General features: G+C 46.9%; 2 protein-coding genes across 6 annotated transcripts in view; one reads left to right on the forward strand and one right to left on the reverse strand.

Moving 5' to 3' along the window:
• Positions 1-11,038, forward strand: part of DTX1 (deltex E3 ubiquitin ligase 1) — a 61,966-nt gene extending 50,928 nt beyond the window's left edge. Inside the window, exons 4-10 of one of the 2 annotated variants that reach the window (XM_074205798.1) lie at positions 3,799-3,860; positions 4,250-4,411; positions 4,678-4,739; positions 8,014-8,172; positions 8,703-8,867; positions 9,462-9,551; positions 10,183-11,038. In XM_074205798.1, the coding sequence (XP_074061899.1) occupies positions 3,799-3,860; positions 4,250-4,411; positions 4,678-4,739; positions 8,014-8,172; positions 8,703-8,867; positions 9,462-9,551; positions 10,183-10,407 (925 nt within the window). In that variant the 3' untranslated portion in view covers positions 10,408-11,038. The remainder of the gene's footprint in view (positions 1-3,798; positions 3,861-4,249; positions 4,412-4,677; positions 4,740-8,013; positions 8,173-8,702; positions 8,868-9,461; positions 9,552-10,182) is intronic. The other variant, XM_074205799.1, reaches the window with a different exon arrangement.
• A 3,188-nt stretch (positions 11,039-14,226) lies between these two features.
• Positions 14,227-18,587, reverse strand: part of RASAL1 (RAS protein activator like 1) — a 42,052-nt gene continuing 37,691 nt past the window's right edge. For 2 of the 4 annotated variants that reach the window (XM_074205803.1, XM_074205800.1), the window contains 4 exons: positions 17,925-18,060; positions 17,647-17,767; positions 16,536-16,612; positions 14,227-15,742 (listed from right to left, as the gene is read on the reverse strand). In XM_074205803.1, the coding sequence (XP_074061904.1) occupies positions 15,591-15,742; positions 16,536-16,612; positions 17,647-17,767; positions 17,925-18,060 (486 nt within the window). In that variant the 3' untranslated portion in view covers positions 14,227-15,590. Of the gene's footprint in view, positions 15,743-16,535; positions 16,693-17,646; positions 17,768-17,924; positions 18,061-18,587 lie in introns of those variants that run through there. The other 2 variants (XM_074205802.1, XM_074205804.1) reach the window with 2 other exon arrangements.

Raw genomic sequence — 18,587 nt, forward strand, 5'->3', positions numbered from 1 at the left:
TCAGATTTGTCAGATTATTGGAATAGGATTTCTCCCCATGAGGAAATTCCCTAGATTATTAGCAACAGTCCCACCCGATAAGCTAGACTTGCACCCACATCACCCTGACACCAAAACAGCTTCTCTATTCACCTCACCACTACATTGTCACTCAGGAGACCAAAAGAAAGAAAAACATCATCTCCTTTGTAACATCCTCCTTCCAGGGGTCATAGATTTGGCTCTGGAATGGACCTTAGAGACCAGCAACTCCCTCATGTCATAGGGAACTGATAAAATCTCTTCTCCAATTATCACCTCCAGGACTTTTTACCAACCATGCTACCTGTTGTCTGAACTAGATCCCCTTTGCAGTTCCTTACAAGTTTAAGATTCTGGGGTAAAGCGACTGAGTTCCCTTAGCCCAGAACAGCTCTCCCCACTGGACCTCCTTCTGCAGTGGTGCCCCTCCCAGAAGGATCTGAACTAGGAGGCAGGGCATGAGCTGCCAATGCTGTTGAGCTCAGAGTCTGGCTTTGGTTCCACTTTATTTTTTAGTGTTGTCTTTGTCTGCCTGATTGCTGGACTGAGGCTAACAATAGCATTGGGGGAAGGGGAAACAGTTACACAAATAGCTTGGGGTTCATTTGGAGCTACAAAGACTGGTCTAACTGGAGAGAGGACTTAGAGAAGGTTGTTCTAGGAAGGGGGCTGGCAGGCTGGATTGGCTGTGTGAAAGCAGGTAAGGAAGGGGAGAGGCACAGTGGGCCAAGTGGGTACTAACTGGGGCCAAGTGAGGCACCACCTGGGGCCATAGAGAAGTATGGTCATGACACTGGTACCAATGGCAGCTTTCTTCAACATATAAACCTGGGGAGTTGTTTGGAGCCCTTACAGGTTAAGCAATTTGTCGAAGGTCACACACAATGTGAGCCTCTGAAACAGAGCTTGGCCATCATTTCCTGAATTCAAGATTTGTTGTCTGAGGGCAACTAGGTAGCACAGTGGATAGAGCACCAGCCCTGGAATCAGGAGGGTCTGAGTTCAAATCCAGCCTCAGACACTTAATAATGACCTAGCTGTGTGACCTTGAGCAAGTCACTTAACCCCACTGCCTTAGAAAAAAAACGAAAAAAGAAAAAAAACACTTGTTGTTTGTCCACTAAGCCTGACTTTATACATACAAAAACCAAATTTTTTTCTCTATAACTGTGTTGACTGTGGGCCTGCATATCTCAGTCTCGCTCTCTCACTCTCTCTCTCTCTCTCCCCCCTCTCTCTCCTCGCCTTCCTCCTCCTCGACTGTCTATATAATGTATCTCCCCACCTTTCTCCCTCTCTCTGTCACATTCTTTTTCTTTGTCATTGTTTCTGTCTCTCTTTCTAAACCCTTTGTCTCTCTCCCTTCTGTTCTGTCTCTGTGTACATTTCTGTCTCTGTGTGTCTCTGTGTCTCTTTGTCTGTTTTTCTGTCTCTATCTCTCTGTCTTTCTATTTCTCTCCTCCTTCTCCCCTGTCATCTCTCTTTCTCTTTTTTATTGTTTCCCTGTCTCTCTCTCTCTCTCTCTCTCTCTCTCTCTCTCTCTCTCTCTCTCTCTCTCTCTCTCTCTCTCTCTCTCTCCCCCATTTCTTTGCTGATGTGTGGTCAGCATCTGTGTGATTGGGAATGGGAAACCCTGCCCACCTATTTCTTTGTGGTCCCTGTTTTGTGAGCTCATTCACAACAGACATTTCTGTGAGGGTGGGACCTGTGGGTTAACAGTGTGAAATCTGCATTCCCAGAAAGGTGTGTGTGTGTGTGTGTGTGTGTGTGTGTGTGTGTGTGTGTGTGTCTGAATTTGTATGTCTTGTGCGAGAGAGATATCTGGAAGTATTCTGGAAGAGAGAAGGCAGCTTCTCAGAAGACCAGAGCCCAGTCTTGGAGCTCCAGAAACAACAGAGCCCTTCTCCAGAAGCTAGGGAGAGCTTAGGCTATTATCTCACCCCATAGACATACATGTGTGTGAGTTTGTGTTGTGCAAGAGGGTGTGTGTCTTTGTGCATGTGTGAATCTTTCTGTCTGTCTGGGCAGCCCTGACAGCCAAGCTCTTCCACAGCCCAGAATTCCAGGTTTTCCAGGGAGCCCCTCTGAGGGTTTGTGTCCCTCTGTGTCTATATATGTTTGCCTTGTGCATGTGTTTGTGTTGTTCCACGTAGAAGTGTGTTTGCCTGCTGCAGGAGCCCTGACTGCTGGCCTGCCAGGGGGACCATCTGCTTGGAGAGGCCCCCTCCGGCTGGTTCTGCTGGGCTGCTTTCGGGCCGGGCAGGAGGCCAGGGCAGGATCTGCTGAATTACAGCAGTTTCCCTTCCTTTCCTAGCCCAGCCTGTCTTGGGAGAAGCCAGCAGCCTGCCTGCCCACCTAAGACCCAGGGGGAAGTTGGCCGTGTCTGATACACTACCCTGCCCCCAGCCTTCCACACTGGCACCCCAGTCCCTGTCTGTCTGCTCCATCCCCCACATCTGAGCCCTAGACCCAAGGTCCTTGACCTTTAGGGCTGTCTGGTGAAACCTATGGACCCAGATAGTCTTTAAGGGTCCTTCCGGATTTAAATCAATGATCTCTGCCCCCAGAAACCTCCTTCAGGCTCTAAATTAAGGCTTGACTTTTTGCTTTAGTGAATATAATAATGTTTAATGACCAGTCTCCCCAGGTAGGCAAGAGGAGTGCTTTGGAAGCTTCAAAGCTCCATAGAGATGTGAGACATTGTCCGGGGAGAGGCAGTCAGCATGGTAATAATAAACAGAACTAGCATTTATAGGAGACATTGATTCTCATTGGGTCCTCACAACAGCCCTGGGAGCTAGGTGTTACTTTTATCTCCATTTTACAGGTGGGAAAACTGAGGCAGGCAGAAATTAAGTGATTTGGGGGAGGCTAGGTAGCGGAGTGGATAAAGCACCGGCCCTGGAGTCAGGAGTACCTGGGTTCAAATCCAGTCTCAGACTCTTAATAATTACCTAGCTGTGTGGCCTTGGGCAAGCCACTTAACCCCATTTGCCTTGCAAAAACCTAAAAAATAAAAAATAAAGAAATTAAGTGATTTGCCCAGGTCACACAGCTAATAAATGCCTTAGGTTGGTTTTGAACTCAGGTCTTGCTAACTCCGAGTCTAGTTCTTTTATCCACTGGATCAGTCAGCTGTTAATGGTTAATGCCAAGTCCCTCTGGTATGGGGAGGGAGAGGGAGAAAACAAAAAGAGACTGAAGTATCACCTAAAGGTGAAAGAAGGCAGATTCCTAGAAGACCAGAACCCAGTCTAGGAGTTCCAGAAGCAATAGCATATTTCTCCAAGAGGTAGGGATAGCTTAGGTTAATATCTCATCCCCCCCATCATTAAACACCCCCAGGGAAAAACAGTTATATAATTTTCCCTAGGAAAAATAAAGAACTAGAAGGTTCTTCAGAGCATAGAACATAGCATATTAGAATAGGAGGAGTTTTAAAACATGGAGTGTTGGAACTGGGAGAGATTTTAGAACAGGGAATGTCAGCACTGGGAAAGATCCTAGAACAGAGATGTCAGAACTGGGAGGGACCTTAGAACAGGGAATGTCAGATTCTCAGAGCAGAAAAATGTCCAAGTTCAATGTTACCTTAGAGATTATCTAGTCTGCACCCATCATTACACAGAACACAAAAATATAACACAACTGAGATTTGAGTGTCCAAGGTCACACAGTCAGGGAATGAGTGGGAGCTCAGATGCACCAGACTGAACTGATAGATCTATCTTGCGAGTGTGGAGGAAATTTCATGTCTCCCTTATTTCCTTCCTTCAGGGTCCCCGCACTCCCTGTGAAGAACCTGAATGGCACAGGACCTGTTCATCCTGCCCTGGCAGGTAAGACATCTTCCTCATCATCAGCTCTTTGAGTAACCCCACACTCAGACACAATCACTCCCACAAAAACACAAATGCACACTCCTATCCATTCACACAACCATCTCTATGCTCACCCAAACACAAGCACATAGGCACCCCCAACTACCCTCCCACAGAGTTATCCAGGTATGTACCCAAGAGGGATTTCTAGGGTTCTGTAGATATGGCTAATGAGAAAGGAGAATCTGTTTAGTTGGGAGAGGGGGAAACTGATAGGGTTCCACAGCTGGGAAGAGCAATGACCATCTCAGCTGCTCCAAGTTCCAAACCAGCAGGAGAGGGTTTCTGGGAGGCTAGCTAAGCTCTCCCCCACCCCTCCCTGGCTGACTCTGCTTTCTCTTCTCTAGGGATGACAGGAATCCTGATGTGTGCAGCAGGGCTACCAGTCTGTCTGACCCGGGCTCCTAAACCCATCCTACACCCACCTCCCATTAATAAGAGTGACATCAAACCTGTGCCTGGTATTCCAGGCATCTGCCGGAAAACCAAGAAGAAACATCTGAAAAAGAGTATGCCTGGACCCTCGGGTCTCCTCCCCAGAATTAATCTTTCTCCCCACTCCATCCTTCTCCTCCACTCCCCTTTCACTCATGGGTCCTCTTGCTCCCAAGAACCTAGGAAAGCCTCTTGGGGTAAGACTTGGGGTGTGGGATCTTGAGGGAGAGTGTTTATTAGGGATTCATCCTGGTGAGCTTGGTGGGACTGGATGGAGGAAGGAAGGCATGAAGGGGAGCTATGACCCTGGTTCAGTCCTGTCTCCCCCACTCCTCCGTAGGTAAGAATCCTGAGGATGTGGTTCGAAGATACATGCAGAAGGTGAAGAATCCACCAGATGAGGTAAACCCAGAACCTATGGGGCCTTCATGAGGTGCATGGCCATTGTCTGCCTTGTGGATCATGTCCTAGGGCTTGAGTCCTAAGATGGGGCAAGGACCCTGTGCTCTTGAGCTAAAGCTTGGGGAGGAAGCAGGGTCCCAAGGAACCTCAACAGGGAGTTCTAGAGAGCTCTGGAACAGGAATGACTTTGGGTGGGAGAGGGCCTAAACCTGGATACAGAGATTTGGGTCAGGGAAGGGGGAAGGGAGAAAGGGAACAGGACATGGTGGAAAATTCAATCAGTCGATAATCCTTTATTATGTGACAAGCTGGGGCAGCTAGGTGACACAATGGATAGAGCACCAACCCTAGAGTCAGGAGGATCTGAGTTCAAATCCAGCCTCAGATACACTGTGTGACCCTGGGCAAGTCACCTAAGCGTAATTGCCTCCAAAGCAATAGAATAAGCACCACGCTGGGCTAGTTGGAGAGAATACAAGGATAAAACTGAAGCTTCCCAGAGGAAGTTCACATTCTATAGGGAGAGCTAGGACATGCACAAAACTAGCTCCAGAAACTTCTGTCTAGATCTGTGCCCTGTGAGGAAATTCCTTCTAATAATACAGCTCAGCAAAAGCTCAACGACTTCTGGTGTAGGGCTAGTGGATGTAAAATCTATTCCAGAATAATCCTTATGGATGGCAATGCCAGCAACTATGGGCATCAGAAGGGATTTCATTGAGGAAGTGGGATTTAAGCTGAATTCTTGGGAAGTACAAGAGTGCTAAGAGGCAGAGATGAGGAGAGTGGGTACAACAGGCATGAGGGACAACATAGGCAAAAGTCTGCAGGAAGAAGATGAAATGCCATATGTTAGGAATAATAAGAAGGGGCAAGGGGAATAATGCTGGGGAGACAGTTAGCCAGTCAGCTAGTAATCAATGACTGTGTACCAGACTTTGATAAAGCTATGCACTAGGAAAATGATGAAAGAAAAAAAAAAGTCCCCGCCTCCTTCAAGGAGTTTCCATTCTAATGGGGAAGGCAAGATGTATATAATTAAATCCATACAGGATGTCTTACATAGAATAGGTTGAAGGCACTCTAAGAGGGGAAGGCACTGGAAAAGGCCTTCTAGAGAAGCGATTTGAGCTAAGTCTTAAAGGAAGTCAGGGAAACTGAGTCACTTTGACTATGGGAAAAAGCAAGTATAAAAGATACATAATTTTGAGGTGAAGGATCAAGAACAAAACCAGCAAGCAGTGCAGTAGAACTGGATGGAGAGTAGAGTATCTGAAGACTGGAAAGGTAAGTAAAGGCAAAGTTATATGCCAGATAAGTTTATATTTGATCCTTGACATCCTCACAGGAGTTTATCGAGCAGAGGAGTGACCTAATCAAACCTATGCTTTAGGAACATTGCTTTAGATCCCTAGTATATGCACAGCCCTACAGATGCAAAGAGAACAAAACACCAATAGGGCCGCATGGGGAAAGCTTATAGGGTGTTTGTGGAGTCTGGAGGAGGATGTGCACAAGCAATCAATGTCACAAGATGAGGTTAAGTACAATGGACAGCTCCTAGTAAAGATGAAGGAAAACTGAAGAGATCCTTTACATCTTGAGGGGATGTTGAAGGTGTTAGAGGTCCCGTGGGAGCAGCAGCAACTGAATTGGACTTTTCAGGGTCAGAGAGGTCTGTTCCCAGGATGGGGGGTTGGGGGCAGTGGGAGACATTATGAGCAAAAAAGAAAAGATGAGAGAGTGGGTCAAGAAAGCACAGAAGATAATCCGGTTGGCTGGATCCTAGAGTTTGCCAAGGAAAGTAATACAAGCAAAAGCTAGAGCCAGACTTCAAAAACTTTGAATGCAAGTCGGAAGGTCTTTTTGTTTAGATAATAAGGAGGCGCAGAAGGTTCTAGAGCAAAGGAGTGACAATTCTAGCAGTGATTTAAGGTTATTCATCTTCAGTGGGGGGATGAGTTGGAATGAGAAGCCCAGTTAAGAGGCTGCTGAAATTACTCAGGTAAGAGGTAATAAGAGCCTTAATTGGAGCAGTAGTAGTGGGAAGGGAGAGGAGGAGCAAATGTAAAAAAAAAAATATCGAGGAATAGAATTCATTGGATTGTCAGCTGAACGAAGCAAGAGACAAGGAAATATAGATTATCGACATCCATTCTATAGAATGAATTGTAGATCCCAGAGCTGGAAGGAGTTTGGGGTGAGTTATTTCTGAGTCTCAATTTCCTTCATCTCTAAAATGAAGGGGTTAGGTGAGATGATCCTCAAGGACTCTTCTAGTTCTCAGTCTATGAAATATTCTAGCATAGAAAGTACCGCTTTTCTCTTTTCAAGAGCCCCAAGAGGTTGTATAGCTTCACAAATGTCAAATAATGAATCAGTGCTGGAGGGGAGTTCATCTCCTCACTCCTTTTCTCAGAGACACATTGTGGCTGGTTTTAGGGAGGCATCTTGAGCCAGGTCTGGGTTCAAGTGTCACCACTCGTACAGACTTGTTGGGGATTCCTGGGAAGTTTCAGTGTCTCAGGCAACCACTGAAGATTATAAATTATTAAGCAGGTGCCAGTTTACTTTAAGAGAGGTCATTTCTTTGTATCTCAATGATTAGTATAGTCCCATTATATAGTATTATTAATAATAAAAATAATGATATCTATAATAATTAACACTTATATAGCATTTTAATGTTTGCAAAATGCTTTATAATTATTATTTCAATGGATCTTTGCAACAGCCCTAGGAGGTCAATGTTCTTATTAGCTCCATTTTATAGAGAAGGAAACTGAGGCAGAGATCAACTGACTTGTCCAAGGTCATAAAGCTAGTAAATGTCTAAGATGGATTTGAACTCAGGTCTTCCTGACTCCAGATCCAGAGGGGTAGCTATATCAAATAGGGATGATGGCATATTATGCCATATATATCCACTCTGCCACCCAACTATCTGATACAGAAACACTTTAAAAATGTTGGTTGACTGACTTTTTGAGAGTTACCTGTAGAAATGAAATCACATGCATGGAGTAAAAAACAAACAAACAAATATCAGAGTGATTTCTTCATTAAAGCTGCAGTTCTATCAAGCACCAAACTGGAAGTCAAGAGAATTGGGCTGTGTCACTATGTGACCCTGGCCAAGTCCCTTCCTTTCTCTGGACCTCGGTTCCAACTTGCCCAACTAAATGATGGGGCAGATTCTAGAGTTCTCCCGTTCCTTTCAGAGTCCTGTCATCTTGTGTTTCTGTGAATAAGACTTTGCCCCCATCTCTGGCAGGACTGCACTATCTGCATGGAGCGATTGGTCACAGCATCTGGTTATGAGGGCGTTCTCCGCCACAAGGGTGTGAGACCGGAGCTTGTGGGCAAGCTGGGCAAGTGTGGGCACATGTACCATCTCCTGTGCCTAGTGGCCATGTACAACAATGGCAACAAGGTATCCCTGGGGAAGGTGGCCTCGGGGTGCAAACAGGGGGAGGTGGGAGGGCCCAGGATGGGAGTGGAGGAGAGGAGAGACAGGCTGAGGGAAAGAGAAAGACTGAGTGTGGGAGAGAGATTGAAAAGTTGAAGGAGATTGAGGAGGGATAGGCTGAAGGGGACAGAGTGACTTGGGGGGGGAGGGTAAGATAACCTGATAGGGGAAGAGAAACAGACTGAGGAGAGACAAAAATTAAGAAGGGAGAAACAGGCTGAGGGGGAAAGAAATTGAGAGGGAGAAAAGTTAAATATGGGAAAAAGTGAAAAAGTGAAAAAAAAAAAAGGATAGACTAAGGGGAAGAGAGAAACTGAGGGGAGAAGTGATGGTAGTGAAAAGAGCTAGTCTGAGGAATGGGGAGAGACAGGCCAAGACTAGGGAGGAGAGACCTCAGAAGGCTCTGCCCTGGCTTCCTGGACCTGAAGCTATGCCGTGGGAAAGGGCAGCTGAACGAGGGAGGGTGTTGATCCGGAATTATATTTTCTGCCCAGCAGGATGGCAGCCTTCAGTGCCCCACCTGTAAGGCCATTTATGGAGAGAAAACAGGGACTCAACCTCCTGGGAAGATGGAATTCCACCTCATCCCCCATTCACTCCCTGGCTACACGGATACCCAGACTATCCGAATTGTCTATGACATCCCTACTGGGATCCAGGTGAATTGGCCCCCTTCACCCTAGTCCACAAGGTGCCCTTGTCTCCCAGTGCTCTGCCCCCAGCTATCCTTGGCCTGCCTCACCACACTTCTCCTCTCATACCTTTCTGTGGTATTTAAGAGTTCGTATTATTGGGGGGGGCCTTTATGGATAACCTAGGCCCAAGGACTTGTGCAGATCACATCATTTAAAGATCCTACTCTTAGAGGAGCCCCCAGACTCATGAGGGAGGAACGTTGGTCCCAGGGGATTTATCCTAGATCTGCTGTGCCCCATCTATGAGAAGAAAATCAATACTTGGGGATATTTCCGATTTTCATATCCTAAGAAATCTAGAACATTCTCTAGGCCCAAGAAAGTTGGTTCTTAGGCATGAACTCAAACAATAAATCCAGGTTGGTTTCTGCTCCACCTGCTGGCTGTCAGAGATAATCCCCTTATGTCCCCATTACAGCTCTGCCAACCCCCCAAAGTTCTGTCCATGATTCAAGACTGGGCTTAGGAGGGGAACAACCAGGCTGAAAACAGTTGAGGGGAGGGACCAAGTCTCCCTTCCCTGAGCCTGGTTTCTCTCATCCCTCCCCACCACTGCAGGGTCCCGAGCACCCCAACCCTGGCAAGAAGTTCACAGCGAGAGGCTTTCCCCGGCATTGCTACTTGCCTGACAATGAGAAGGGCCGCAAGGTAGGTCATCTGGAAGGAAAGGGAGGGGACAAAAGGGAAGAATGTTGGCCAGGCCCCACAGCTGAGGGGAGAGGAGGGGGACTAGCTTCTCTTCACCTCTGCCCTTCTTCAAGGGTGGTGAGATCACAGTGGATCACTTTGGAACTTCTCTGTAGGATCCATTGCCCTAGATGGCACCTCCTAACCCTGGGTCCTCCCTAGAGTTCAGGTTTGAAGATACCAAACCATCTCAAGTTGAATCCAATCTGTTGCCCTCAGAGCCAAAAGGAGTCTTAGAAGAGAAAATGTCAGACCTGGAAGAGACTTTAGTGATCATCTCAGAAAGTAATCTCCTCTCATTCTATAGAGGAGCACAACATTGCCTCGGGGGATTGGCTTGCCCAGAAGCATTCACTTATTGAATTAGTGGCAGAGCCTACTTTTTCCTAAAGTATCAGCCCTTTGAGGTATCACACTTGCCTTTTGAGAGAACCTCCTGGAGAGAGAGGCTTCCATCCGAAGGGAATTCTAGTCCAGAGTATATCAGGAAGGAAGAGATTTTAGAAGAGGAGGCTTCTGTTTTCTATCCCCTGAGCGGCCGCTACCCTCAACCCCGGCTCTGTCTGTAACTCCCTTGTCGCTGTTGCCTCAGGTGCTCCGACTGCTCATCATGGCCTGGGACAGGAGGTTGATCTTCACCATTGGCACATCTAACACAACGGGTGAATCGGACACCGTGGTCTGGAATGAGATCCACCACAAGACAGAGTTCGGCTCCAACCTCACTGGACATGGCTACCCAGACCCCAACTACCTGGACAACGTCTTGGCAGAGCTCACAGCCCAGGGGGTCTTGGAGCCATCTTCAAAGGACTAAGACCTGGGTCCCTCCTCCAGGCTGTCCATGCTCCTTGCTCTATTGGATGTCTCACTTTCTATCCCTTTACCTTCTGCTGCCCTCCCCCACCTCCTCCAACAGGCAGGCTGCCAGGATCTCTACTACCTGGAAAGGTGGAAATCAATTCTACCAGGGTCTAGGTTGGGGACAAACATTTAGATCTCCTCTCTTTCAGTAGGACAGCAAGGGACAGATACACATTTTGAGGAGGAAGAAAAGATATACCAAAAAATCCTCCATGAAAACACCCTGGGCCCCTGAATGAAATAACGATTCCCATTTGATAGCATTCAGTTTACAGAACACATTCCTCACAACAACCCTATGAGGTGGGCAAGTCAGGTATTCATAATTCCATTTTACCGATGAATAAAACTGAAGTTCAGGCAAGGGGAAATGACTTAGAACTGGAAAAAGTCTTAGAGATCTGCTGATCTGAATTACTCGTCTGTTCATAGCAGAAGAGGTGTGTCCAAGACCACACAGCCAGGGAATAACAGATCTGTGCCTTGGCTAACAGGCTAACCTAATGGGAACTAAGCATCCCTTCCATGCTATCACACACACACACACACACACACACACACACACACACACACACACACACAGACCTCATAGAGAAATATCCAGACCCTTCTAGAAGCATCTCTCTATCTCTGTCTGTCTGTATCTCTGTCTCTTTCTCTCTCTCTCTCTCTCTCTCTCTCTCTCTCTCTCTCTCTCTCTCTCTCCCTCCCTCCCTCCCTCTCTCTCTGTCTCCATCTGGCTCTGGCTCTGGCTCTGGCTCTCTGACTCTCTGTCTCTGGTTCTCTCTCTCTCTCTCTCTCTCTCTCTCTCTCTCTCTCTCTCTCTCTCTCTCTCTGTCTCTCTCTCTCTCTGTCTCTCTCTCTCTCTGTCTGTCTCTCTCTCTCCCCATCCCCTTCCCTCCCTCCCTCTTTCCTTCTCCCTCCCCACCAAACTGTCTTTTCCTAGTGGACAGGGATGGATTTTGGGATTCTGGGTGGATTCCAAGCTCTATGTTGTGTGTATTTGGGGGTGGGAGGGGGGAAACATGCACAAATTGCTGAAATAAATGGATAACCCTGGGTGGGGAGGGGGGAGGGTGGCACTAGGGTGATGGGGAGGAATCTTGCTTCTTTTTCTCTTTGTCTCACCTTCCCTTTTAGTCCCACCCTGATCTCTGCCTGTCCCTGTTGCAATCTGCCTATAGGAGGTGACAGATGTGACCACAGAGGTGGTCCTCTCCCATACCAAGCCCATTCCATCCCAAATGTGGAATTTCTGAGCCACCCCTTTTGAGAAGTATAAGCCCCATCCTGGAGCCAATCACTAGTTAGGTGTGGGGGTTGGGGATAGGGACTCAGATGAGACCTCCCTACCATAAAAACCCTTAAAAAGGAGAGTGGGTGACAAAGAGTTAACTTCCCTTAATTTTTTTGTTTGTGTTTTGGGGGGGGAAACCCAAAGATATGACAGCTCCCAGCCAACCAGGCACCTGTTGCCTAGGCAACTCACCAGCTCTGCCTCTGTCGATTGGCTGCCGTTGTGGAAGTCGGCCAGGAGTTAAAGGGATGTCAACAATTGCTCTTTCAAAAAACCACCAGTCCCACTGTGGGTGGAGAAATAAATCGCCTTTCTCCTCCCCATGTTGTCCTCCCATTGGTAAAGGCTGGGGAATGGGTGTGGGGGGAAGATGCATCACTCTACATCTCCCTCTGGAAGGGGAGGATTTGGAAAAGGGAGATGGGATAACTCTTGCTGCCCCACTGGACGAACTGTTTAGCCCAGGATGTTGGGGGAAATGTCGTTCTGAGCATGACCACAAGGTGGTGCAGTGATTCTAGCACCAAACAGAAAATTATTAGCCCCTGGGGGTTCATTAAGACCCCTAGAAAATCCTGGAATGCCAACAGATCATAGTAAGTGAAATTTGCACCTTCCCCTGTCAGTCCTAGAGAGGTGTGGATCCACATCTCTTCTTCATCTCCCTTCCCAACCCATACATACAGTGCCAAGTTTCCATCCATCGACTTGCCATTCATTCATTCACTTCAGTTATTTAGCACATCTATTGAACTTAATATATAAATGAATGGATTGGACTCTATGGCTTCTGAGGTCCCCCACATCTCTGAACCTATGTTCTTCAGGAACTAATAAAATCAAGAAACCTCAGCCCTGTCCCTTAGCCCCAGAGTACTTTCTCTTGGTGAGCCTGGAGCAAGAACCCCTAAGAGTTTTGCATATGGTAAGTCTTAATAAATGTTGATTGGTAAGATGTTGGAAGAGAGGAAGGAAAGTCCGGGCAGAGATCCCTACTAGGGTTGTGGTCCCTAGAACAGAGAGGGAGAACAGGGATTGGCAGCAACCACTCTTCACTCTTCCTTTCCAGGGCATCCTTCCTGCTCCCCTAAATAAGCTTGACAATCGTGGCAGACATAGTTAGGGGGACTAGGAGAGCTGAGACACCCTCAGAAAAAAATGTATTTAGGTCCTTTCCCCAAATGACCACAAAGACATCACACTCAGCTCCCCAGCACACATACTAGTCATATCTCCCCGTAACCCACATCTGGTGGGGGATCCATCGACTGAGACCTATCTGAGCTCCCAGGCTTTCTTTTGTTGGTGGTTTACCATACTCTAAACTGCCCTAGCTCCTTTGGGGAAGGCTCTAGGAATATTCAAATACAGTCTCAGGGAATGGAGCTGCGCTCCCCCTGCTGCCTAAAGATGAAACTGTAGTTATTGGGGTGCCTGAAGTTAAGTGGAAGCATTCTTCCCTTCCTTTAGCCCACCTCCTACAGAGGACCACTGATAGCTTTTGGTTGAGGCACTCCTCAGCCTAGGGTCCTTCCAGCACTCTGCACATCTTATGGTCTTTGGTAGAGTCAAATCCCAAACTACAGAATCTCTGCTTTGGACCATTGTGGTATAGGGACAATATTGGATTTGGAGTCAAAGGATCTGAGTTTAAATTCCATTTGCCTCTAGGACCCTGTTCATTCTTTAAAATTAGGCGACTGGACTAGATAATTTTTTTCTTTTCTTTTTCTTTTTTTTGGCAAGGTAATTGGGCTTAAATGACCTGCCCAAATGAACACAGCTAGAAAGTGTCAATTAGGGGCAGCTAGATGGCACAGTGGATAAAGCACCCACCCTGGAGATAGGAGGACCTGAACTCAAGTCCAGCCTCAGCATTTAATAATTTCTTAGCTGTGTGACCTTAACTCCATTGCCTTGTCAAAAAAAAAAGCGTCAAGTACCTGAGACTGGATCTGAACTCAGGTCTTCCTGACTCTACGACTAGCGTTCTAACTACCATGTCACATTGCTACCCCCTGGATTAGATAATTACTAATTCTTACAATTCAAAATCCTAGAATCTTCTGGAAAGAATGTCCCTATCCCAACTCCTAACCCTTTCAGCCTTGGCTACTTCACTCTTTTTCCTAACTTCAATCCCCAAATACAGCTGGGGGGGATCCATCCAAGTATAAGAGGTCATAGGAGGAACCCCTAAGTGATAAGGGAATACAACAAAGACATCCACAAAATTGACTCATGAAAAGTCCTAGATGAGTGGGTGGGTCCCAGAGCCTCTACAGATCAACAGCATCTACCACCAAGACCAGACACTCATGGCTGGGCTTGGGGAAAGGAGCACCCTCCCCTCCTCCTTCTTGAGGCTAAAAGCCTAGAACTGAGAAGGCTCATGCACAGTGGGTGTTGCATTGGTCACAAAGGTTCAAAGGCAGGCACCATGATGGAAAACAAAGGACTGGACCATACAAGAACTGATTGAAAGAACTGGGGATTGTTTAGCCCAGAGAAGAGACAACATAAACGAGACACAATAGTCATCTTTAAGCATTTAAAGGCCTGAGAAGGATTAGCTGTGTTCTGCTAAGCCCCAGAGGGTAAAACTTGGAGTAGAGAGCCAGAATGTAGCATTTTTAGACTTGATGTCAAGAAATTATATTGGTCCAGAAAGGAATGGGTTGACTCAGGAGGCAGTGAGTTCCCCATCACTGAAGGTCTCCAAGAGAAGCCTTGATGGTGTATTTTAAAGTGTTGTGAAGTATCAAAATCATGTATGGAAACTGAGGAGTAAATATTCAAAAACAAACACAGGAAGAGGTTGTTGAGTGGCCCTGCCTAGGAACAGAGGGCCAATGATGGGCAACTACTTTGGGTGGGCTAAAGGATCAAAATGACTAAAAAAATCCATATTTCATAGGTTTGGACCACCAAAACTTATGGGGGTCAAACTGATTCAATCAATTTAGAGGCTTATTGAGGAAACTGAACTTTGTTTCTCATCTGGAGTGGTTAGAAAAATGTTCCATTCCCCAACTGTGGCTCCTTGTCAGTAGAAGCCATCATTCTCAAGGAAGAATATGATTGATTCCATACTATCCCATCTCCACTCTTGAAGACACCAATTGATCCAAATTCTCCTTTGTTCACCTCTTGGAATGATGTGTCTAATTCCCAGGACTCTATTCCTAGCTCTGGAGTCAAGAGCTGTATTCAAAACCTTTCTCTAGCTCTTAGTGCCCGTGGCCAAGTCACTCAACTTTCCTAGGCTCCTTTTCCTCATCTGTAAAATAAGGGAGTTGAACTAGATGGTTCCTGAAATTCCTTAGATCCAATATCTCCAAAGGGAGCTTGGTCTTCTCTACTTCTCTGGATGGAGTCTGGCTCCCTGATGCATTCCCCACTGACACCCATCATCTGGACACTGGATCCTTGGAGCTTCAGAGTTTGACCATGGGTGGAGGAAAAAGGTCCTCAGCACCATGCCCTGGAGTAAAACCTAGAGGGCAGCCGGAGGGTTAGAGCAGTGTGGGCAGTGGGCTATCTGAGAAACAGTCCAGAATCTTCAAGTATTGGCCCTGGATAGCTCAGCCTTGGTGACAACCAAGGAGCTGGAGGGGTCATCTCAGGCAAATGAGTTTCCAGGCATCTCTGAGTAGTCAAGGAGTAAAGGGAAGAGGCAAAAAGGCAGGAAGCAGCCCTGGGGAGAGTCAAGGCTAGGCCAGGTGTCTTCTGGGCTCCTGCCCTTTACTATTCATTGGACATTAGCTCTTCCTTCCCTGATAAAAAATAACCCAGGACTATGGGAGGAGGACAATGTCCTGAACTGGAGAATGGAGACCTTAGGAATGAAGGGAGCCTCTAGCTACTTTCTCCTTCTCTTGCTGCTCAAAGACCTTGTGGGCCTGTTCCAGGTCCTCAATCACAGTCAGTAGATGGGAAGCAACTGCAATAGTGGGGGATCTTTGCTGCTCAGGAACAGTAGATCCCTCTCCTGATGGAAGAGAAAAGAGAAAACTGGTGAAGAGACTGTGCCACCCCGTTTAGACCAAGTCAAGTATGTTATCAGGTCAGAGTCCCTGGTTTGCATTATGACTCTAATCCTTGCTACCCAACACTTTAGGCTAATCCTTTTATTCCTTTGGACCTCAGCTTCCTATTCTGTAAAATAAAGGAGTTGGAGAGAAGTCTAAAGCTCTAAGTCTGGTGAGCTCACCATCCAAACCAGTAAGAGAATTATAAAACAATTCCTTGAACCATGGAAAATATGGGGTTTCCTTTTTTGGGAGATGTACCTGCTAGACTATGCTAATACCAAACTCTGTTTGGATTTGGGGAGATGGGATGGGATTAGATGCTGACCACAAGTAAGTGAGAAAGGATCCTAAGACCATCTTGAGGGTAGTAGTAGAGAAAACTCTAGATTCATGATTGTGACTGCCAACTAGGGTCATAGAGCAGGTTGATAACAGAAGAGAGTTGAAACCATGGATTATTTGTTCCTGGGATAAACACTACCAGTGGGGCTCACCTAGAATGCAGTCACTGGATGGAAAAGGGGGGCGCATGTATTGGTGCTGCCATTGGGGATGGAGCAAAGCAGGGCAAGGAAGGAGCTGGGTCGAATGGGCCTTTAGTTACTCTTTGAATTTTCCACCCTAAGTCAAAGTTCTCAAGCTTCCAGGGGCTCTGGTTAGGAAGGCACCAGGGAAAACCCTACTATAAATGATGAAAATATGTCCATGGGGAGAGTAGAGAGGAGAAGGACTCTGACCATATGTTCTCACCTTCCTGGCCACTCTGTCCCTGGGTCACCTCCTGTTCCAATTTGATCTCTTCTTCCGATGCCTCAATATATTTCTTCCTGGGCAGAGCAAAAGAGACAGAAACAGAGACAGAGCCAAAGGCAGAGAGAGACAATCAGAGAGACATAGACAAGAGAAACTGAGACAGAGACAGTGAGAGTGACATAGAGACAGAGACAGAGAGTGAAAGAGAGACACAGAGAGAGAGTTGGAGAGTCAGAAGACCTGAGTTCAAGGTCTAATTCTAATGGGGGGGACACTAGGGAGGAGAGATTTGACTAGAGAGTGCTAAAAGTCCAATGCAGCAGAATCACATGAATTAATGAATTTTGAGCTAAAGGAGAATCTCAAGACCAGCTAGTTCAACCCCCCACCCCAGTTTTATAATGCTCTAAGGTTTCTTCCAGCTCTGACATTCCCTGTTCTAAGGTCCCTGCCAGCTCTGACATTCAAAGAGACCGTGTGGTATAATGGAAATAGTGAGTGCCTTGGAGTTAGGAAGAACAGAGTTTGAACTTTGTGTGAGCCTCAGTTTCCTCATCTCCAAAACTGGCATACTATCCTCAGTGCCCCACAGACTGTAGTGAGGATCAAGCAAAATAATATGTGTAAAATCTTTATAAATCTTGAAGTGTGTATATATTTATTTTTAACATATGTGTGTTGCATGTATAATAGTTTATACATATCAATGCACAACACTTGGTACATGGAAATGCTATATAAATGTTGGATATCATATAGGTATATAAGCATATATCAACTAGTATCATTATTAGTATCATTATTTAAATTTTATAAAGTCTTCTCTTATCTCTGAGTCCGTGACCCTGTGACAGTAGAAAGAATACTGAATTTGGAATCCAGAAGACCTGGACTCAAATCTTAGCTCTGCTAATTAGTACCTATGCAATCCTGGACAAGTCGCTTGGCCTCAGTTTCCTCAATTGTATAATGAGATGGCTAAGATGCCTTCTGGCTCCTGATGCCTGGTCACCATGCTGACCTCTGGTGGTCATAGTTTTTACTGCACTTCCCAATTCTCCCTTCACCCTCCTAACATCTTCCTCCCCTAAGACTCATGCAGACCCACCTGAGCTTGTCTCTCCCCAGAAGCAGCTGCCGGTACACCATCTGAGCCTCTGCATCAGGGTCCAAGGGGTCACTCCAGTCTCCAAGGGTCACAGCGGAGTGAGTGCGGCTACAGCCCTGGACTGCCGGAGAAGGGCAAGGGGGAACCAGATTGGCGAGGGACACCCAAATTCCACATCTTTACTGCTAGCCTCCAGCTCAGATCAACCTCCCAACTCATCTCTAGGCCCAAGTCCATGTGCCAGCCCAGCCGATGTCTTTAGTTCAGCCTGTGATCACCTGTGCGATCCTGCTGGAGACAGCAGGTCCAACGGCTGCCTCGGAAGATTCCTGGGTGGCATGAGGGCAGCATGCCCTCATTGCAGACACTGGCTTTACGAATGGCTGATAACCACTGGTTCAGTTCATTCACATTCTGATGAGGAACAAATGATGAGGGTTAGACAGAGGTCACAACAGTAGGAGTAGTGGCAGCAGCAGTAGAAGAAGAGGAGAGGGAGGAGGAAGAGGAAAAAGAAAAAGGAGGAGAGGGAGGAAGAGAAGGAGGAGGGAAAGGAAGATAAGGAAAAGGAGGAGGAGGAGAAGGAGGAGGAGAAGGAGGAGGAGGAGGAGAAGGAGGAGGAGGAGGAGAAGGAGGAGGAGGAGGAGGAGGAGGAGGAGGAGGAGGAGGAGAAGGAGGAGGAGAAGGAGGAGAAGGAGAAGGAGAAGAAGGAGAGGAGAAGGAGGAAGAGGAGGAGGAGGAGAAGGAGAAGGAGGAGGAGGAGGAGAAGGAGAAGAAGGAGAGGAGAAGGAGGAGGAGGAGGAGGAGGAGGAGAAGGAGAAGGAGGAGGAGGAGAAGAAGGAGAGGAGAAGGAGGAAGAGGAGGAGGAGGAGAAGGAGAAGGAGGAGGAGGAGAAGGAGAAGAAGGAGAGGAGAAGGAGGAGGAGGATGAGGAGGAGGAGA

This window comes from Macrotis lagotis, chromosome X (assembly GCF_037893015.1).
Source record: "Macrotis lagotis isolate mMagLag1 chromosome X, bilby.v1.9.chrom.fasta, whole genome shotgun sequence".
NCBI lineage: Eukaryota > Metazoa > Chordata > Mammalia > Peramelemorphia > Peramelidae > Macrotis > Macrotis lagotis.